The sequence below is a fragment of the Haliotis cracherodii genome, unplaced genomic scaffold, assembly GCF_022045235.1.
Source record: "Haliotis cracherodii isolate W230 unplaced genomic scaffold, xgHalCrac1.p SCAF_4, whole genome shotgun sequence".
In the NCBI taxonomy this organism is placed as follows: Eukaryota; Metazoa; Mollusca; class Gastropoda; order Lepetellida; family Haliotidae; genus Haliotis; species Haliotis cracherodii.
The window spans coordinates 56,802,601-56,825,889 of record NW_027266297.1 but is presented as its reverse complement, the minus strand read 5'-3'; the positions used below and the strand labels follow the sequence as shown (position 1 = coordinate 56,825,889).

The 23,289-nt window shown below is 39.5% G+C and overlaps 1 protein-coding gene and 1 pseudogene across 1 annotated transcript; one reads left to right on the top strand and one right to left on the bottom strand.

Moving 5' to 3' along the window:
• The first annotated feature begins 1,668 nt into the window (after window positions 1-1,668).
• LOC139479512 (uncharacterized) lies at window positions 1,669-4,430 on the top strand (annotated as a pseudogene).
• A 6,442-nt stretch (window positions 4,431-10,872) lies between these two features.
• On the bottom strand, window positions 10,873-23,280 carry LOC139478688 (multiple epidermal growth factor-like domains protein 10). The gene is made up of 12 exons (XM_071261266.1): window positions 23,199-23,280; window positions 22,231-22,431; window positions 16,746-16,973; window positions 15,884-16,018; window positions 15,584-15,730; window positions 15,237-15,377; window positions 14,815-14,964; window positions 14,407-14,553; window positions 14,052-14,192; window positions 11,823-11,960; window positions 11,534-11,621; window positions 10,873-11,408 (listed from the first exon to the last, which is right to left on the bottom strand). The coding sequence occupies exons 2-12, from the start codon at window positions 22,385-22,387 to the stop codon at window positions 11,222-11,224; spliced, it is 1,659 nt and encodes a 552-aa protein (XP_071117367.1). The 5' UTR covers window positions 22,388-22,431; window positions 23,199-23,280; the 3' UTR covers window positions 10,873-11,221.
• Window positions 23,281-23,289: the final 9 nt, after the last annotated feature.

Genomic DNA, 23,289 nt, shown 5'->3' with positions numbered 1-23,289 from the left:
TTCCATACAGGACACCCACATCTGTTTGTGATATTTATGGACATTCGTGGATATTGTGAGTTGCGCATTCCTTGACACTACAATTTTCTCCCCAGTTTATATACTTGTGCAGTAAGCAGTGACCTTGAACTTTGAACTTTCACCTTGTTGTGAATTTTATGACTGTATTTACAGTTTCCGATTCGTGATTGACTATTCTTGCTCAAGAAACTGTAACAGACTTTATGGAAGCTTCCTTCATTGACATGTGATACTAACAGTTGCTGCTGATTGTCTTCCATTCTGTGATATTGCTACTCCATTATTTTTGTAATTGTAAATACGCATTCCTATTTTCATCCCTGTATATTGATATTTGTAACTTAGAATATGTAATACTCGAGTTATTCACTAGTTCATTGTGCCGGCCAATAAACCGTCCTATATTGGTGTTACCTAGTAAGTCATTACCATGTAACCGTAGTTAATTACCTGTTGTTACTTAGTTAGTATTACAATAAAGTTGTACTGTGTAAACTTAGTATATTTATATACATTTAATTGTTGTTTACTATACAAGTATTTTGTTGTACCTTTTTTCACTTTGTCTACACATCCACCATATGGTGTTTATCTTAGCCATGGCTTCTTAGTTGTTGTCAATTACTTAGTCTGCTATTTTGTTATTCTCTGTTATCAATTTTCTGGTAAGCTTCTTTGATTGTTTGAATGAAATAAACATGCAGTTGCTAAATTAGTTTCAAAATAACATGAATAAACAGGTAATTACTTAACTAAATTATAATACAGCTTATTTAGTGTAAACCTATACTACTTTCATTATGCTATAGTTTAGTCATTTAGTTTTCATTTCTTGACTGAGTGACGGACAGTATTGTTCACCTTAGTAATTAACACATAGCAAATCACACATGCACTTCCCTCACTTCCGCTTTCTACAGGTTTTATCATGAATGGTTTGTTTTCTTGAAATACAATTGTGGTTGTCAATGCAATTGGGTTGTTTGTCCCGCTCACCTATGTGATCGGCCTTAAATGAATTCTACAGATTACACATAGTTTACTTTCAGGATCTATTGTGTTTCGTTAAGGCGGCTGTTCTGAACTTCGTGATTGCTGTAACAAATAAACGCGCGTGTACTTCAAATATTTACCATCACTTTGGGGTTATTGATTTGTTGGTACCTTGGCACAATAATTTTTTTCCACCACCTTGTGGCTCCCTTGTTTTGATCATATAGTGATTTCAGTTTGATCACATTAACTGATCTACTCGATTAAATCACGTATTGATCCACGTCCGTCGGTATCACTTGTTGTGGTACATACATGTTTCAATCACTTGATAGTCTGATTATTTTGATCAGGTTTTGATCAAGTTCTGACCTCATTACTTCGACCACGTGTCGTGACCCTGGTCACATGGATATATCAAATTGATGATATTACACATACCTCACTGACTGTCAGTCATTCATATTTGCCACGTGCAATCAAATATTGCTTTGACTTTTATTAGCAATACGCCCTACTTTTCAAATGCTTATATTCCATTTGTATTTTTTTCTCCTTAGTTTATTTCAAGTTACTGGTTTTTCATATATTTCAGGTATCTCTTTTCTTTATTCTCTTCCAGGACTTTCGTTTACAGTTACCCGACCTAACACTATGGAGTTAAGCCAAGAGGAAATGGAAAGTATGCTAGTAGCATTTAAGAAGATGGGTTTCCAGCCTAAAGTGGACTCGCCTAAAGACCTTAAAGCGTGGATACAAGGTATCTCACAGAAGAAGCATCCTATCAAACAGGAAGAGGAACGTGAAGGTCAAGCATCAGCATCACGCCGAGATGTTACATACCAACATTTTCCTAAACTTTCCTTTTTCAGTGGCGAACCAGGAAAGGACACAGACTATGATCACTGGATCTATGAAGTGGAATGCCTTATTGGAACCAAGACCCATAGCCATGACGTCATCCTTCAAGCTATTAGGAAGTCGCTTAAAGGAGAAGCAGCCATCATATATATGAAGCTAGGGCCCCATGCGGGTTTTGGAATTCTACTACATAAGTTGAAAAGTGCTTGTGGAACTCTGCGTCGAAGTTCTACTCTAATGTCAGGATTTTACAGTGCCTGTCAAGGAGAAGATGAGGATGTTGCTACCTGGAGCTGCCGTTTGGATCACCTTATGTTTCAGTTAGCTAAACAGAAATCCCCTTCACAGGCTAAACAGGACGACATGCTGCGTACTCGCCTATGGGATGGACTCAATCCATCATTGAAGACTCTGGCTGGCTACAAGTACGACTCCATCTATAGTTTTGATGATCTGCGCTTGTGCCTCAGGGAAATGGAATTTGATCTGAAGCGAGGCAAGGCTGACACCTCCAAGACCAAAGGCAAAGACAGCTTCTGTTAACATGGCAACACCATCTGAGCAAAAGGAATCCAAGAGTGAACTAACAGAGTTGAAGGCTATGGTTAAGGAGCTACACACAGGAATGACTGAGTTACAGCAACAGCAGCAGCAACTCTCAGCTCATGTTTTTCAGGAGCAAGCTCAATTTTCAGGATTTTTATGGCCTAAGCGTGGACACAGAGGAAGAGGTCAGTATGATAGAGGAAGAGGATCCACAGGTAACTGGACTCCAGTTGCTACAAGAAGCGGTAACAGCCAGAATCAGTCTGATCAGTTTGGTCCTCCACCTCCAACCTATCAACAGAATTCCCCCATTCCACCAGCATCAACAGCTCCTACAGCCTCCAGATTTCAGCCAAGTTCAGAATCAGAGATGCCTACCTGCTGGAGATGTGGCTACCAAGGACATCTTTCTTATGGATGCAGAGTTCGTATGGATCATATGCGACGTCCTTTAAACTGGCCCAGGCCTATGGGGAGGGGCCACCCTTAGGTTCCTATCTGCGCCCCAGAAATGAGATTCCAGATGGTTTAGATGGAAGCTCCACTGAAGTAACTATCTGGATTGAAGACACACCTGTACAGACTTTGTTAGACACAGGAGCTACCGCTTCTGTGATGTTACAATCATTCTACGAAGGTTATTTAAGCCACATTCCACTCAGTCCACTTGATAATATACTCAGCATAGAATGTGCAGGAGGAGAGCAATTACTATACATGGGATATGTACAGGTTGGAATTACGACTACAGGCAGCGGCAATGACAGCAAAGGAGCCTTATCATGTATAGTACTTGTTGTCCCGGACGAGTGCCGGTTCCTTTTGGGAACCAACGTACTTTCAAGACTCCTTGACAACTGCCGAGATACTGTTGGTGTTCAGTTACTTCAGCGAGGAAGATTGAAAAATCTTCAACAACGCCTTACCATCCAATGGGCAACGGGGTGTGTGAACGCTTTAACCGAACGTTGTGCAACATGCTAGGAACCTTGGATCCAGACAGTAAGCGAGATTGGAAGACACATGTTGGTCCACTTGTGCATGCTTATAATTGCACTCAGCATGAATCTATGGGCCAGTCTCCTTTCTTCTTGATGTTTGGTCGGCACCCAAGGCTTCCTGTTGCCATAGCATTCGGGCTTGACATTGAGCCAAGCAAGCCCAAATCTGTTTTAAAGTATACAAAATCTTTACAGGATAGGTAAAAGCAGGCGTATGACCTTGCAGCAGAGATGGCAACCAAAGCTCAGGAAAGGCAGAAGACCAAAAACGACCAGAAGGCAAGAGCGGCAGTACTGGAGACTGGTGACAGAGTCCTTGTGAAGATTGTTGCCTATGATGGTCGTCACAAGCTTGCTGACAGGTAGGAGAATGATGTCTATGCAGTGTTGGACAAGCCAAATCCATCTGTCCCAGTCTACATTGTCGGAAAAGAATCCGGAGAAGGGAAGAGAAGGACTCTACATAGAAATCTTCTTCTTCCAATTGGGACCATATCCAACCAGGCACCATCATTACCGACACCAGCCCTTCCAGCCAGGCCAATTCCAGCTCCAAGAAGAAAGCCAGCCACTCGAGCACAGACCATAAAGACACCTGAGCCAGAAGAAACTGATGACAGTGAAGACGAATCAGTTATGATCCCGATCCACACATCCAGGTCCTCAGCATCAACTGTCAGAGCAGTTGATCGGCCAGCTGAGGGAGAAGAGAGAGCAGAGGAGATAGAAGAAGTGGATATTACGGATGCAGAGGATACTGATGAGACTGCTCAGGATCATGAGCAGGAAGATACCCCTACACCAGACCCCGGCTCAGGAGAAGAAACATCCCCAGAAAGAGACATTCCTGATGTTCCGGAACCTACCCCGAGACAAGACCTAGAAGATGACTCATCTGAAAATATTCCATCTGCACCATCGCCCCGAAGATCGACCCGGGAGAGACATAAACCCAAATGGATGAGAAGTGAAGAGTATGTTTTGTCCGCACAGGCAAAGCCAGAATGAATGGCAAGAGCAAGCTATCTCAGTTCCCTAATAGCTGAGGGTATTCTCGACAATGCTCAGGACAAGGCCCAGGACGCACTTCTCAATATCATTGCCGGAAAATGATGAGGACATCATTTCTCTGGGGGAGGAAATATGTAACAGGATATTGTATATATACTTTTAAGGAATATAGTTTTAGCTTTTTTCATTTCAAGTAGTTGTAAATATCTTCATTAGTTGTAGTACAAAGTGTATATGCTTGGGTTAAGAGTCCAAGCGGTTGGTCCAATTTTATTGAAGGGTGGACAGGTTAGTCTATTCCTGGCCCTTTGTCACCAACTCTCTAGCTTGTCAATACAATAGCTTTCAGCTTCCTAACATTATCTAACTACAGCTTTCCTCCCTACAATTTGCACACTTTTTATTCACTCTGCTTATAACTCTGCACAGACATGACATGGACTACATATAGTTCAGGAATGCCATAATCCTATATGATGTGGGTTTATAGACACACCCCGGTGTCACCCACAGGGGGGATTGATTAATTGAAGTGATTGACAATGGAATAAATGTCACCTCAACAAAAGCAACCGCAGCTTGTCATTTTTCCTAATGAACCACCCTTGCTACACTTATACCGTGGCGAAGCAACATATACGCAAAACAACAATTGTTTTTACTTCACTTTCACGGCAATCAGGGGGAAAGGGAAGCTACTCTAACCCTAGTCTATGAGACGTCACGGCCACGTTCAGACGTTGTTGACAGTCGGCCTGTCCTGTCATAACGTTAAGAAGTGCAGTCAGATTTACACACAGCGACAAATCGAAACAAGGTGATAAATCAATCATATTTCGGCCAATTCCAACTATTTTAATTTGTGGAAAAGGTGTCAAGCCGCAGAGGTCTTTAAGCACAAATGGCTACTGGTCCCGCTTGGCTAGGCCTAGTGCCCTCGCTAAATTGTTTAGAAATATATGTCTCCAAAATTGCCAATACTTATAAAACGCCTCAGCTACGTCACAGTTAGACACTGATTTTCAGTATATTAAACTGTAAATTATAATGATAGCAGTTACATGTATCTCTGTCATTTATCCAGATTCTGACTCGATCGCCGAATGACAAGGATTGACGCTATGTTTGTTTATAAAAACTGAAAGTAGCCCCTACTTGACCTTTGATATTTGCATCTCTATTGGCATATGACCCCAACGGATACTGTTTTTATCCGTTGGCTTTATCCTGCCGAGAAACCTACCCATTACTTGATAACGAGATATCCTTGTTGTGGTTGTATGCTAGTTTTATATATTGATATGTGATCTTATAGTTATTTAACTGTCCATCGATGCCATGTTTATATTTACTCTGAATATATGTATTATAAATGTATATATTCTCGTCACGATATGGCTGAAACATTGCCGACGTGAGGATAAATATTAATTCACTCGCTCACCTGTCATGACAAGGCGTTTCAATGTTTTTAAAGTCCGAATACGATCCAACATACAAGTGCTCGTATTTAGATAAAGACACAGTCGGTATATCTGACCATAAACATTTGATGGTGTTCTGCGCCTTTTGTTCCCCCGATTTAGCAACCCAATCTATTTCCTTGACATGAAACAATATGGACCTACTAGTAATCATAAGACAACGCCGTTTACCTCTAAACCTCAGTCAGGTTGGTTTGTATATTACACTGCAAACAATTATTAGCCCAACCGCCAGCATATCTGTATGTAGCGTGCAGCCCAGGCTCACGGTCCTCCATCAAGAATGTGCGCTGTGCTTGAGCCTAACGTTACTCTGTACTAATGAGAACAAGTGAGGCCGACTTCCAAAATATATCAAATGGTTTATGGATATAATTAGTATTCAGACTATTAACTATTCATGTACTCATTTGAGATTAATGTGATGCAAATAGCTATAGTATTCAGACTGTTAACTGTTGCATCATCTATTGGACAACATGCTGGTAAACGGCCTGCAAAGATACATAAAAGTGAGAAAATAATTAAAATCTATAATCGAATAATGTAAATGTAGCGTACTAGTACATTTGCTATATGTCCCCTTTGAGCTTTAGGCATGCACGTGTAAATGGTCGGATTTACCAAAACGTGTAACGTTAGATTAAATTTTGTGCGACCAAACTGTCTCCACAGAGAAATCGACGGTTAAAACTTGTGACATACTGTACCAAGTAATTGGCACAAGTTAAGACAACTTAGAAATCGGGTAATATCCATGGTAAGAAAAACGAAATGTGAAAATGCAAGTAAAAAACGCAACAATAAATAGTTGATGGGGAAGTTAAACATGGCATCTTGTGATTTGACTTCTTCCTTCCCGCCAATAATTAGTAATTTTAATCAGCAGGAAAATATAGTTGCCGTTTCCAAACCTACATATTGTATTATGATATACTGTTGATATTTACTGGTTTAAATAAAACATTGTTCATGTGAGACATACCAGCCAGAGCACGACTGTTTTTGTCACTGCGACAATTATTCTAGACGCTTGCGGGTAGCCATTTCTAGAAGGCTGGCTATATATTTTCCGCCTACAAGACATTCGGATGTGACAAAGACAAGACATTCGAGATTGTACTGATTTTTGTAATAGGGCTCCTGCCACATGTTTTGAACCATTGTATTCCCTTTTATGATTGTAAACCTGATCCTGTGTTTCAAGACCATGTGTCCACTGTTCTTTGATCTATTGAGCTTAGTTACTACTTTCACAGCAAAAGCAGCAGTTTAATAAAACTTTCTTTACAACGCCACGTGTAGCAAAAGCAAAATGACAGAAAACGAGTCAACTTGAAATGTGTGCACATACAATTGCTTGGTGAATTTTTCAAGTACTAAGATTGTGGATGTGGACATACATAGGATAACTTTTGATTTAAACTTACAAAAACAAACGAAACGTTACCAAACCAAACGTTGGACACTTTGAGACCTAACGCCGAATAGTGGTTGACAATCAATCGCCCAAACATTACCAAAAACAATTTCTGAGTAGTGCACGTGCTATCGTAAGAAGATCAGTGAAACCTATCTGCACTAGCAGTATGTCAACGTACAAAGACACGGGTATAACAGGAACGATGTACTGTTCACTCACACCCAAACGATTGGACAGTGACAAGTAACATAAGATATATGCCGTTGCCGTTGGTAAGTGAATCAGCCGTTGCTATGATACATCAAGGAGCAACGCGTTACCATGCTGCAAGGAGTTTTGGCTGTAGCCGAATGACAGTCACCAGGTTGATGGTCAAGTCATCATGTCAGTCACAGGTTTGGGGTGGCATAATTTCCAAAGTAAAGGCGGCGTCATTAGCCATGTCAATGTGGCACCATTAGCCATGTCAAGGCGGCGTCATTAGCCATGTCAATGTGGCATCATTAGTCATGACAAGGTGACATCATTAACCAGGTCAAAACAGATCTGAAGGGTTTGGGAGGAGACTGGACAGTGCTACTTTGATTAATCTCTCTACCCTGCTGTGCTACCGTTCTTGCAACAGAATCCCCAGAATCACTGTTATTGCAATATAACACAAGGCCCCATCAGACTTATCACCTAGGTGTGGGGTCACCTTGACCGACATAATAGAGCAAGACCAGACCCCCCTTCTAACAATGATCTGTTAGTTGACAGTCCTCCAAGATTAATGCTGTCGAATCCCATCGAATCGTCGAATCGAGGGCGAGCATTGACATTCCATGTGGTAATGTTCAAGTCTTGAGTTGATCAATTATTGAGCAACTCACACCCCTCCTCCAAACATGACGCAATACCTTCGTGTTTGTTGTGATTCGTGGCATAACTTGTAAAGGTGATGATAATTCATGAATTTTGACAATACAATTGCAAGTATCTTCTTCGACACTGTCTCTGGTTATAACATGTTTAATATTGCAAGTCACTGCGTACATCTATTTCAGTGGGCTCAGCATATTTTCTGCGTTGAGTTTACATTGTCTATTCACTCAATAGACAAGGGGGCGGTCGGGTAGCCTAGTGGTTAAAGCGTTCGCTCGTCACGCCGAAGACCCGGGTTCGATTCCCGACATGGTTACATTGTGTGAAGCCCATTGCAGTGGTCCCTGCCGTGATATTGCCGGAATACTGATTAAAACGGCGTAAAACCATACTCGTTCACTCACTCATAACAGACCGAGATGTCGTTTCTTGTTAATATTAGCTAAAACATACCAAGGAGAGACACACCTCTTACACTATAGTTATCGGTCATGCTTTTGTATGTAATATTGTGGATAATGAAAGACACCTAAACACATTACATTGTGTATGTACTTATTCGGTATGTTTAAAATTCCGCAAATAACAACAAAACTCGCTTTCTACGTTTATTGTTTATTACGAAATTCTTTATTTGAAACATTATTGCATTCTCCTATGTAAATATACCAGAATATGGCAATGCTACAAGCCATTTCAAAGAATGGGAAATGTGAGTGATGATATGAGAAAAGACAATGAGAAAGTGATAGAAAAGCATGGTCAGTCGACGGTAAAACATATTTACAAGAACAAATGTTCTTCTTTTAAAAAAATACTGGTATGTATGGTCCAAATAGCTTATAAATGTCTTAATTTATTAAATACACAATTTTTGATTTCTTCAATAAATTTATTTTCGCGTGCACGGTTCTTGCAAAAACTGTCAAAGCGAGAGCACCGTGCCGAGGAGTGTTTGTTTTAACATATTTTATAACAAATGTGAATGGTTACTTGTTTATCTTAACGGGTTTAACCTAAAATTACATAAATATGAGTGAACTCAAAAATTGTTCCTGTTTTATTTTTAGAAAGTTAAAACTTTAACCATTTCTTTTCAATACTGATGTTGATTTTAAAATTAACGTATATTTAGACCACAAATAAGTTTACTTAAACACATTACATATTACACAGCTCGTTTGTTTGTTGCACTCAGCAATATTCCAGCTATATGAAGGTGGAGGCCTGTATATAATCGAGTCTGGCCTAGATATCAGTGATTGATATTATGAGCAACAATCGACGCCGTCGGGATGTGATGACACGCCACCCAGCCTGACCACCGATCCATTAAGTCGGACCTTAAGACAAAGAAACGTTTGAGGGGACTTCTTCAAATCCAGAATCCCAACAGGCATATATTACGAACTACAAGACATACACGTATACATTTGCAATAAAATATATGTTTAGTTTGTAATTTTAAGAAACCTAACGTTCTTTATTATTTTCGAAAGAGCACAAAACAAGGTAGTTCAATCTATCTGAATGATCAAACAAATATTGTTAAGGAATGTCGCGAGAGTGGTGACTAACAAGGATTTCAAGGTACATATTTACAGTTAAATTACAGATACTAATCATTACAATGACACACCTGAGGGAAAATAGATAAAAAAAAACCAACATAATCTAGCGCGAGTCTCAAGGTAAATGACAAAAGGAACACGTATCATTGCAAAAAGTACATAATCAGACAATTTCATACTTCATATACTAAGGATCACTGCTGCCAAAAAACATTACTTCGACACAGTTAAGGTCTCTTCCCATAACATCTCAGAATATAATCTTACTGTTTACGTTATAAGTGTTACTTTTTACGTCATTGTCACATAACATTACAGCGTTGGATAAAAACGACAAAAAGGACACGTATAAACAACAAACAATACATATTCATCAAATCAAAAGACAATGCATGACCAGTATGACCATTAGTATGACGAGTATGGCCATTAGACATATAACATAATATGGTAACAAAATGTAACTTCATGTATAGCAATCAGTGGGGCAAGGTTAAATAACGACTGTGACATTATGTGAACAAGAATTGCTTTCCTTCAAACATTTTGCATCGCACGTCAGGCATTTGTGGCCCATGTTGAACACTAGTACCATACAATCAAATACCATACCATTCTGCGTACTCTGATCCTTGCTTTACTTTACTCACGATAACTGCCAAACCACTTATTAAAAGCACAAGAGTGAAGACACAATCAGAATACATTACGCTTTGCTACTCTGACATGTGATAATGCAATCAATAAAAGGAAGTTATTATTGTTATTTTTCAGGATTCGTTGGCATGGAACGTCCGTTTATCACATTGATCTTGGAATGGACATACAATGCGAAATATGTAATCTGACACTGATAATTTTACATTTTGACATCTTTACAAGCAAAATACCAAGCAACAACAATAAGGTACATAATTGTGAATCTTTTTTTCCTGGTTTCAAGAAAAGTTGTTGGGAAATTATTTAGCAAATATCTATTGCCTCATTTCGGTGTTCTTTGCACGTCCAATCAATACGACGTGGTGTAACAATAATGTTCAAAGCACTGTTAAAACCACCTTACTCACTTCTAAGAAAACCATGCTTGAAACCGGATCAATATATTTTGTGGAAGAGGTAGTGACGGAACCATATCATTTCATTTCATGATGCATTTTACATTTTGTTTTTTAAGTGAAAATTACCCAGACTCATATTTGTCATAAAGGCATTGACAATTCTGCTGACTTATTTATGTATATCTGAAGTGAGTCAACATTACAACCATATGCTTGTACTCTCGACTGCGGTCCAATGGAAATTTAGCTTGAGAGATGTGCCAAACTTTGATTTCTAGTTTTTTCTACAAGAGAATAGCGTATTCATTTATGCAGTTATAGAACGATACGTGTCATATTTTGTGATTGCACAGACAAGTGATTCTTAGATTAGATTATTTGCATATTCTTAGTTTTGAATGACATCATAAGTTGACATCTTATCTCCCTCTCTTGTGAGGTCATTCAGTTCAACATAGTCTTGACCATCAACATCCGACACATGCGCGTGTGCAGGAATCTCCCCAGTGTCTCCTGTAACAGTCTTATTTCTCCCGTCTTTAGGATCTGCGCAAGCTGATGATCGCCACGTCAGTCTGAAACAGGAAAGTATAGTGGACAATCCCATAATAACTCAAATGCTTGAATTATTCAGAAATGAATGATTTTAATACCAGCACTCGTATCGAACATATAACGTTTATAAAATGCGTGTAGTTACCTTCCAGTTCCAAGCAGTCCAGCAATAAGTAACAACATCACAGCCACTCCTACTGCTCCCCCGATGACACCACTTGTTACAGGTGACACTGGATTAAATGCCATGACACACATTAATCGAAACATTATGTCGTGCTGCACATAAGATATTTTGCGTCATCCATACGTCAGCTTTACGTATATATATTGCGCCATGAAAACTGTGTTAGTGCGTATATGTTTAACATCAAACTTTGATTAACTTAATAAGGGGCCGCATAAGCACAAAAAAGGTTTAATGGTATTCGAACCTCTGACATCCACATCACATCGGTCACCGGTAAAGCCGTCCAGACATTTTCCTGGACAGTGCCCATCGCCAACATTACACGTGACGTCACAGTAGCCGCAACGAGAACAGTCAGGCCCAAAGGTTCCGGGTTTGCATTCTGAAGGTTAGCCATTCAGGTCTTAAGTGTGAACTAAAGAATGATCTAGTTACGACAAGGTGACTATTTGATACAGAGTGATTTGTTATCCACAGAAACCTGAACGCCCTTTCCCAAAGTGTTGTGCATTCATAATCCTGCACTTGCACTGCTACAGCTTTAAACCTTGTTATACAACTATTATCAAACACTCAGTTAGTGCAATATGCCGCTAGTATCCTCTGGTACAGGTTCCGAACATGTGATCACAGGCAACAGATGAATTGTCACCCTGAGGAGAATCACATGCCTTAGGACAAAACTTCCCGCTCGTACAAGTTAGACAAAAAACCGGCGAAAATTGATTAAATCTTACTAACCATGCAGTCAGTATCAAGCCATGTTCCTACTTTTTATGCAGGAACCAGATGATGATGTTTTACAGTGACTCAGCCTACTGAACAATGAGCATTTATTTCTCCTCTTTTTCCCCATTGGTAATTTGTAGCCATTCCCTAGTTCAATAATACTTATATGTTTTGGATGTGGAAAATTACTATGATGTGAGGTGAAGAACAATGCATGGCATCATCATCATCAATTATTACATCACATCGTGTAAAGACTCTTTCCAAAGGCTTGACTCAATGGATTTCTCTATGTAAACAAAAGTGACAACAAACTTTCCATATCCATGATAAATAGTTGCCCAAAGCAGAGTCGATTGTACAATTCCGACCATATCATGAGCATGTGTTTATATATCACTATCAAATAGTGATGATACGAGGTGTTCACCGAAAGGGTGAGCGTATCCAGCCCATCGGTGGCACCCGTCACCAACACATCCAAAGGCAAGTCAATTGTTCGCCTGAAAAACACGGGAACATATTACAAGGACATCCCTTTTTGACATTGTAAAAAAACATGGTCTCATACAAGCACAATAATCGCTTGTCGTCACAATCCAGGGAGTTGCATCTGACATTACTTTTGTTACCTGTGCATCAAATTTGGAAATGTCCTCCACATGTCTACCACAAAGCTGCAAGGTCCACTAAGGCCTTAAATGGTGTAGCATTGATCAAACAACTTCTGAACAAGAGACCGTCGTATGACACTCTTGGAAGTCTTGGTAGAAAGAGCATGCTCTATTGCAGCTCCAAAGTTAAAATGTCAAACTGTAAACACTAAAGGCTGGAGCTGCGGGGATATCACTCGATACAAAAGTTATCCAATTATCGTGACACTAATTGACAATAACACCGATAAAGTGCCTGCGTTCAAAATAAAAACAAATAATGCCTATTTAAAATAACTCAATGTTTTATTTACCTTTAAAAGATAAACCTTCTGTGTTTTGAGTATTAACTAGATGTTTTCAAAAGTACATTCAAGACTTATCGTGTGGTAGTCATGTTCAAGCTTATACCAGCATAGCTAACAAAACACCCAATGACATATATTGTCCTTCCGTGTGCAGCCATAGTGTGTCCAAATTGTCTTCACCCCTAACTTCCTTGCTCACTGACATAATATCATTCCATGCACAAACCCTGATTCACACTAACTGTCAACTCCACTACACTTACACTCATCTCTAGTGAAAAAAAACATCATTCCATGTACAATTATAAGTTTGGCATACAGTTATTATCACAATATTATTACGTTTACAGTATCACAGTCACTAGAAAATATCCGTATGGAGTTATTCAAAGAGTCACCTTTAAAAACAATGTAACATATAAATATATTCACACTTTTGTACACGCTAATGATACTTCACAGATTTAACACTGTTCATTACCAGTACAGCCAGATTCACAACACGAGTCACATGATCCGGCCTCAAAATCACAAAGCACGTTTCCTGCACACGGAACGTCTGTATCGTATTTCCGTTGCAACATTTGCAACATTGGACCTCACACGGACCTGCACCGCTACGAGGCTTCGGGGATGATGGCGAGAGAGTTCCTGAAGGTAACCGCCATACAGCAAAGCTACCAGAAGAAGGCTACCATGTGAACTTTGCTACCGTTTTTAAACTCTATGGCCAGAGGGGCACACAAGAAGGTGTTGAACCAAAATATAAAATATGTGTGTCACCTGTTGTACAGTCAGTGTCTTTCCATCCGGGATTGCAGCCGTTTTCACACTTGCCGGTTACGTGATCACATGTTGATGTCTCACTGCAGTGTCTGGCAGAGCACAAGTAAGCACAGCCGTCTCCGTAGGTATGCAAGCATTCTAAAGCAAGTTTATGAATACATAAGTACCAGGCATCCCATTGAACAACTATAAACTAATAGAAGACATGTATAACCCCTCTGGTTTGATGCATGATTTTGTGGTTGATCCATGTATACCTGGAGGTTTTTCAAGCATGCTTGGCCAGGCATTATTTTTTTTGTAAGTACATAATATATATATTATCTTACATTATATATATATATGGTCTTACTCTGTGTACAGTCTGTTCCATTCCACCCTGTCATACAACCCCCAACACATTCCCCTGTCACGTGGTCACAGCTAGAGTTGTCGTCCTCACAGTTCCTATTGTAGCATTTCTGATTACAGTTTGGTCCATACTTGCCAAGGGTACACTCTGCAAACATGAAGTTAAACATAGTTAAACGAATGAACTATATGATTAATTACCATACCCTTGTTCCTCTTATTGTTATTTGGAGGTGTTCAAAACACAGATTACATTTTGAAGTAAAAACATAGGTTCCTTGGGGATAATTAAACTATAGACACACACGCACGCACGCACACACACGCACGCACACACACACACACACTCATTCGTTGAATTAATTCAAAACGTATAGCACGTGTGACAATAACAGTTGCTGTATCTTACTCTGTGCACAGTCTTCTCCCTGCCACCCTGATAGACAGACTGAACCACATTGGCCTGTTTTCCTGGGACAGGAGCCTGTCCCTCCATCACACATCCGGGCACTGCAGTTACCAACACAGCTAGATCCGTACTCTTTGTCCTGGATGCATTCTGCAAGTAAAATGAACCTTAATCTGCCTGGATTTACATACGACTGCATTCACACAATGTCATTCCTTGACTGGAAAAGTGTGAACCCAAACCTATTGTTCGTTCAGCACACTTTCGGCAGTGTATTGCAAATGATTGGCATGGATTGATACTGGAATATAATGTATTAACGCTATGTCTGTTCAATGCCTGGACATGCCAAGAAGTAAAAACTAACTCAGTCTGTTAAACACTATGGACTTGGTTTTCCCAAACTAAAATTGGTATCTTACCTATTGAACAGTCAGTTTCCTTCCATCCGGGTTTGCAGCCGCTTTCACACTTCCCGGTCACGTGATCGCATGTCGATGTCTCTCTGCATTGTCTGTCCGAGCACAGGTTGGCACAGTCGTCTCCGTAGGTAAGTAGGCATTCTGGAACGTGTTTATGAATACATTAGTACCAGGCATGAAATACGTAGGAACTATGAGCTTGTCAAAGATAGTTATACCCTTATTAGTGCATTGAGAAAGTCAACCTTCACCTACGGTTAGGTGCATCAATTTGTGTCAGAAATACCTAGAGACATCCAGCATGCGAGGCCAAGTATTAATTTGTTGTAAGTACATAATGCTCTTACTCTGTGTACAGTCTTTTCCATTCCACCCTGTCATACAACCTTCAGCACACTCCCCTGTCACGTGGTCACAGCTAGAGTTGTCGTTCTTGCAATTCCTTTCAGAGCATTTCTGACTACACTTTGGTCCAAAATCGCCTGGGATACACTCTGAAAACATGAAGGCTTTTAACATAGTCGCAAATAAGCTATAGGCCCTCGATTGTTATTTTTTGTTAGGTTGGGGTATCTATTACACAGATTAATATACGATGCTGAAGGTTGATTCTTGATGAAATATATCAGCACAAAATAAATAGGAACCTGTGTCACACTTGTCTTGCTGCCAGCCCGGGAGACAGTCTCCACTCGGACAGATGCCGCTCACGTAGTCGCACACATCACCGTCACAGTGGCAGTAGTTGGCACAGTCAGAGCCGAAAGTACCAGGACCACAAACTATTGATGAGGGAACAGGAATGTTATATGAATTTAACCTGCTATGAAAACATTCACGTTACACATGTAATCGCATCTACTCAGATTAAAGTATACAACACAAAGAGAATGTAATTCAACTGTAGAGATGGGAATGTGGTGTGTATAATTTGGAGAAAGAGCTTTAGTCATGAGCACTGTCGCTTCATAAAATAACATAGCTGAGCCTTGCAAAACTTGTTTCATGAGGTTTTTCTTTTGGGATGGCCATTTTATGCTCAAACACTTTTACAGAAGCATAAAGAAGTAAATATTATTTACGTAAAAACAATGCTTGAGAATGCACAGCGACATACTTTGTTCACATTCAACCCTTGCCACCTCATCCATTATATTCCTGATATTTTAATCCTTTTAACATATTCAGGCTCACGCTGCGCGCTCGGTTCCACAAATTGATTTAACACCGTGTATCGTACTTGCTGTTCAATCAAAACACGAGACCTCAATATACATGATAAATATAATTCTTACAGTTACCCGAACTTCACACAAATCTAGTATGGGTATTGTTAACATGGAAAATTTTGTTGATTTCAGTAATGGTGTACAGGGCCAGGTAGACCCCTTCCCCTCAACACATGTAAAACAGCAGACAATATAGAGCATTTTGATATTTATTTGAACATGTGAAAAATTATAACTTGGAGATGGATGAGTTATATATGATATCAAACATGATTCCTACCATAAACCTGCACTTCGCAGAAATCCATAATAGGTACTTTGTCTTTGTTGTTTTTTACAGTTCTGTACAGCACTAGATAGCGCCCTTCACCAGAACACGTGACGTTCAAAATATCAAGTATGTCTGTCCCGTCCTCCTTCCCTGTCACGTTGTAGCAGAGGTCTCCGGCAGGTGGGGAGGCGTCAGTTTCAGCTATGTAGATCTGGATACCATTCCGACGAATTGTATCTGTTAAATGTAAAAACTAATAAAAGTGTCCTTATTCGTACATAAGGCTGAGGGTGGGATGGGATTCTGGAACTTGGCCATGCGGCATTCAGCTGGTTTGTAACATAATTAGATGCTTTTATTCAGGTAATGAGGCCACCGGCCCATTATACACGTGCAGAGCATGATGGCATACAAATATGACAAAGCGCTGAATTATAAGATTTACAATGCAGTATTCAAACCGTTAATATTGGAGTTAATTACATGACACAGGTATTCCCTTGAGAATAGAATTACGTTTCCTACCAGCAAGAAATACATATTTTGCTAAATTGTTGCAAATACTTTGATTAGTCGAGCTGAATAATAAGAACATTTTCTCACAACTTGGAAACATTTGATAATAATTGGGTATGAGATTAGACCGCAGATCAAGATCGAACGGACACACCATACAAAAGTGGAACTCATCTTCGATAGCACTTACAACACAGAGGGGACAGAAACGTTCATGTCTTTGTATATTATGATATCTGCCTGTTTCAACCATAAGACGATGATTGGATCCGATAAAATTCAAGATATTAATTCGAAATAATGTTACATCAATTAATCGAATCCAGTTATTATATGAAAATTTATCCCTTACTGCAGAGAATAATTCAAGCTTAGAACAAGATTCACAATTATTGTGCAACACTTGATTTTCAATGTCTACGCTCCTTTGCCTAAACTGATGTAAGAATAAGTCAGATCTACCAACACCCTGTTGTAGCCATACCTCTGCAAATCCATAAGAAAACAGCAATGATTTAACCTTGAGTGCCCAGCAAGCGTTGCCATTCTCTGCCCTTTTATATTGAAAACTATATGTTTTTTTCAAAATCAAATTATTATCTTGTATCAGTAGTCGAAGCCAAAATTTTATAATTTTTAAATAATGTGACACTTTGACGGAGTTTCTCATCAAGACAGATTTTACAAAGCTATTTGGTGTGTTTCTACTCAAACCCAAAGTCAATTTACAGAATTTACTGTGCACATTTTCAACGTCAGGTGATGCATGGAATCCCCAAACTTCCGATGCATATGTCAAAATTGGTAACACTTTTACATCAAAAATTTTGAAACAGACATCTGGTGGCAGATATGAGAATTTACCTAGTCTAGACTGGAGGATTTGAATCATCTTCCAAGCTTGCTGGGCTAATGTCTTCTGAGTTAAACTCCACGAGCCAGAAGAGGATAACTGGACACCGAGATACTTATAATTCGATACTGTGGTGACATCATCATTTCCTATCCTAAATTTTTCCTGATTTCTAAGTTTTCCGCCATTTCTAAAAATGACAACTTTACTTTTATCAGTATTAATAGTAAGTTTCCATTTATCACAATATAAAGATAGTTTATCAAGTCGCTTTTGAAGACCAACAACTGACACGTCCATTAAAATAATGTCATCGGCGAACAACAAGATGAACAGTTCTAGAGTATGTAAGGTAACACCATGAGCATCACACTCCAACTCCTCGACAATGTCATTAATAAAAAATGAGAATAAAAATGGAGACAGCTGACATCCCTGTCTAACACCTGACATACAATCAAAGAAATCTGTAAGACCACAGTCCAATGAAACACAAGATTTGACAGAATTATACATATTTTTAAGAACTCTAAATACTCGTCCCTTGATACCACCCTTCCATAGTTTGAAAAATAAACCATTTCTATACACAGAATCAAATGCCCCTTTTAGATCGATGAAAGCACAGTATAGTCGACCTTTTTTGTAGGAAAGATATTTACTGATCAATGTCTCAACAACAAAGATGTTATCCGTGGTCTGAAAGCCCTTTCTGAAGCCAGATTGTTCTCCAACGATACAACTTTCCTGAAACGCCCAGTTATTCAACCTGTTACAGAGAATTTTTGCAAAAATCTTACCAGCTACGTCAAGGAGTGTTATAGGCCTATAGTTTTGGGGGTCACGTGAACTACCTTTCTTAAAGATTGGAAGAATAATACCAAAGGACCACTGATCGGGGAATATACAAGTAGACATAACTAGATTAAATAGATCCAAAAGCATGTTCAGACAAACCGGTGGAGCGTTCTGAAAGAACTCGACTGATATACCTGAGAGACCTGGTGCTTTACCTGGTTTCATACTGCCTAGTGCTGATAACAACTCGTTTATACTGATAACTTCATCTAGCTCACTTTCTATATCAACAGTTCCATCAATCACTTCAGCTGAAATATAGTTCACAAAATCATCAACAGATTTATAAAATTCAATAAAATCTTTACATTCACGGTTTCCATGAAATACAAATTCAAAATAACTCATCCATTCATAGGAAGTAATGTCTTTTGAAATCACAAACGATTTATTTTGCAAAGTACGCCAAAATCTCTTATTGTCATTATTATTCAAATAATTTACCAAATTGTTGGCAAAATTATTCTGGTAACAACGAGCTTTGTATGAGCACAAGTCTTTATACTCTCGCCAAGCCGATGTATATTGCAGTCTGTCAGCTTGGCTACCGGAGACATGAAATGCACGAAGCCATCGCCGCGCACTAGCACGTGCACTTTCACAGTCAAGATCAAACCAGTTACGTCTCTCGTTTGATTGACAGTTGATTGATGTGGACGGATTAGTTTCACAATGGCTGGCACATTTTGATAACATGTTTGTAAACAAATCAGTTGCACTGTTTACCTTGTTACAGGCTACTGCATCGTCGAATGCTGAATGTATCTCTGTCGATTGGTTATTCCAGTTCTCAACATACGTCGATTGATTTTCATCTCTCCATTTGTATATGGTCCTTGTTGATAAAAGACAACGGGAATTGGCACTTGATGAAGTTTTTACTTTGAGAGAAAATGCAATTGGTAGGTGAGTGGAATCAACTTGATCTCCGGTTTGAAAAGATGATATCATCGGGAACGAGGTTTCAAATGTCAGTACATAGTCAATAACACTTTGACCATTGTTAGCAAAGCAAGTATGATTGCCCACCCCAGCATCCCCACCAACACGACCATTACAGATTCTGAGACCTGTAGTTTTACAGAGATCAAGTAGGTGTTGTCCTCTTTTATTTAAGACGTTATCTTGAGAGTGTCGTGGTATGAAATTACTATCCTCCACATAGTGTACATCTTCATCTATGGGCAAATGGGTAGTGTCATCGTTTTCAATATAATCATGTGCACAACCTGTCCGGGCATTGAAGTCTCCCATAATATAGATATGACAATTTGGGGAATCAGTTTTTAAATTGCTGATATCATTATCAAGGGTGTCAAAGATATTTTCAAGAGAGTAAACACTAGAGTTGGGTGGAGAGTAATATATGAGTGCAAGGAATAAAGTTTCACAACATGTTTCGAATTTAAGCTATAGGATATTTTCGGAATCAGTTTGGAATACAGAGCAAAATTCACTTATGTCATCACTCACCAGATACAGAAGCCCTCCAGAATTCCTGATAGCATTACGATGTTTACGTCTCAATTTCCGGAATTGAGAGAAGGCATTAAACACAAATACATCTGTCTCATCAGCCCAAGTTTCCACGAGGCCAACAATATGAAATTTGGCAATGTATTGTTTGAATGATGGCACATTTAGTTTTGATTTCAGACCCTCTATATTCCAGCACATGAATCTAATGTCCGTCTCTTTGTCGGAAAGGCCTTGGCCAGTCTGCTATTGTTCAGAAAGTGAGTCTTCATCTCCACAATAAGCAGAGCTGGGCAGAGGAGGGCGACGTTTGATGTGTTTCACGAGTTGAAGTTTAGACGAGTCTGTATCGTCCAGCTTGAAGAGGTCGTCGTCAATTTGGAGTTTGGTGTATCTCAGCATAGAGAATTTATTGTTCTGTCGAGCCTCATTCATAAAAGGTTTCAGTTTATTTCTGACCTTGCGTTCTTCCTCCGTAAAGTCATGGGAGATATGTATCTTACTACCTTTCAAATTTCGGGAAGAACCCATCACCTGAGATTTGTGTTTTGGGTGTGTGAACGTCACGAGGACTGGTCTGGGTCCCGGGGTTTTAGTCGTCAGTCTTCTTGCTGAAAGCACTCCTACATTTTCATCAGAAGGTTTCAATTTGTTTATAATAATTTCATTTATTTTTTCTTCAGTTTGGTCATAAGTTTCTCTCGTAGTTTCTTCCACATTATAAAACATAATGTTATTTCTTTTACTTTGGCTCTCCATGTTATTTATTTTACGTGTCAAGTATGAAACTTGTTCTTTTAGGGCAGAATTCTCATTACCCATCGCTTGGAAATCCTGTTCAATGCAATTTATCCGGTTAGACAGTGTTAAGAAATTGTCACTCATATCCTTTCTCATACCTCGAATTTCTTTCAGAAGTTCACTGTTACTGGGTTCGGAGTTTGGAGGTTTGGTGGTTTGTCTCGTCACTCTACTTGCACCTGTATCTTCTGGGCCGGGGCCTGGGTTTAGGTTGACATCATTACCCAGCTGGATTATAAGCATAACACTCACGACGACGGCTGCTCTCACAAGCCTACCTGTACCTGCCGGCACGTGCATCATGGCGACACGCATGGCTTGAGCCAATTTCGCTCGGCGACCCATAAATGCGATAAAAGTTGAAGCAAAACTGCCAACACTTCCTCTATACGTTGCTAGATCACACCCCATACTTGTTTGTCATTAGGTTTCAATACATAAAGGGGTTATTGAAGTAGTATTGACGACTTCTACTGCATTTTCATCAGAGCTGCTTTTCGTGCGTGCTCTCACCTCGCCGCCAGGTAAGTCGATTACGTTTTTCTCCATGAATTGCTGTAGTACACCTGACACAGTGGACAGTTATGAATAGGCTATCGGTAGGAGGAGCTTACGTGTGTACCCTTACAAAAAATGCAGCTTGCAAACGTGGCACAATTACTCCGACCTACATTTTTTGTAAAATGACAAATGAGACAAATGTTCACAATTTCTAAGCTTAGGAAATTATGCTTGTGTACAATGCTGAATCCGTCAACAATGTAGACGGTGTTTAGTAAGATAACCAAAGATCATTGGTTAATTGTCTCAGAATTGAGCAAACGCCACCTTTCTAGATTTGACTACACTGAGGCAAGGTCTACGTTTTAAGTCGTTTGAACCAGGTTGACGTAGTTTTGCCATGAACCATGCACGGTGGTGGTCATTGGCTTTATGTGACTTCATAAGAAGACATGAACTAGTCTTTACAGTAGGATGTAAACGACTCACAGTCTGCCCTGAAGTATATGGTAACATCATGGATTTGTGTCATCTCCCTCAGATCCACTCTCCACCAAGCAGATTTTACACCAGAGGCGGCTGAATGAAAGCATTTCCTATAGTTCCTCGCACTGGTTTCTCCGTCTACAGCGTTACGTGATGGCATCAAGACCGTACTGGCGTTTGTTGGTTTATCGAGTGCTTTGTTATCTGTTATGATATATAATGGAAAGAACAACCATTTGTCCATGTGCAACTCAATTTCACAAGAGAAAATATGTAAAACTGTTCATGTACGGAAACAGAGGATCACACCTACAGATGACAGTCAAAGGTGCTGTGACACATGTTAAATGCTGATCTACACTTTGCTTGTTTTTTTCCAGGAAATTGTGCGCAGGTAGCGCAGATTTGTAAAGCGCTGTAAGGACGATTCACTGTGAAGGAGGATGTCTCCGAGGCCTGCAAGTATCCGGTGATCGTGGGTTTGACTCCCAGATTCTCTTTGACGATTTATGGCTCAACCATACCATACCGGTGCACCAAAGCATCACTTGGGGCATTCTTTTCACATGAAACTGATAAACCGTGATATCACGGACTTTGTGTTGAAAGCGGCGTACAGTTCAGTCACTCTCTTTATGAAAGCCCTTGTACTGACTTTTATCCGATATGAACGGTAAACTCGTTACCGTTAAAGCCTCAAAGCGAGATAGCTTCAAATAATAAAGGCATGGATTTTGATACGATCAGAACACTATTTAGGGATTAAAAAATATTTCTCAGGAGAGAATATATTTAAATGACGATATGAACATCCGAAGAACGTAACGATTCTTTATTTTGTTATCGAGTTCATGTATATGTAAGACTTTTGACAATTTGCAGATAAGAACTAGCTTTACCACTCTAGATCTGATAGTCTTACGCTGATTTAAAGACATTCGTTCACTGAAATACAAAATTTATTACTTTACATTTCTGGCATGTCGGTCCTGACCATCCTTTGTTGCAGGTCTGACTTCTGCACCCATCTCTAGAATCACACGTGGCGTTGGGACAGTTGCA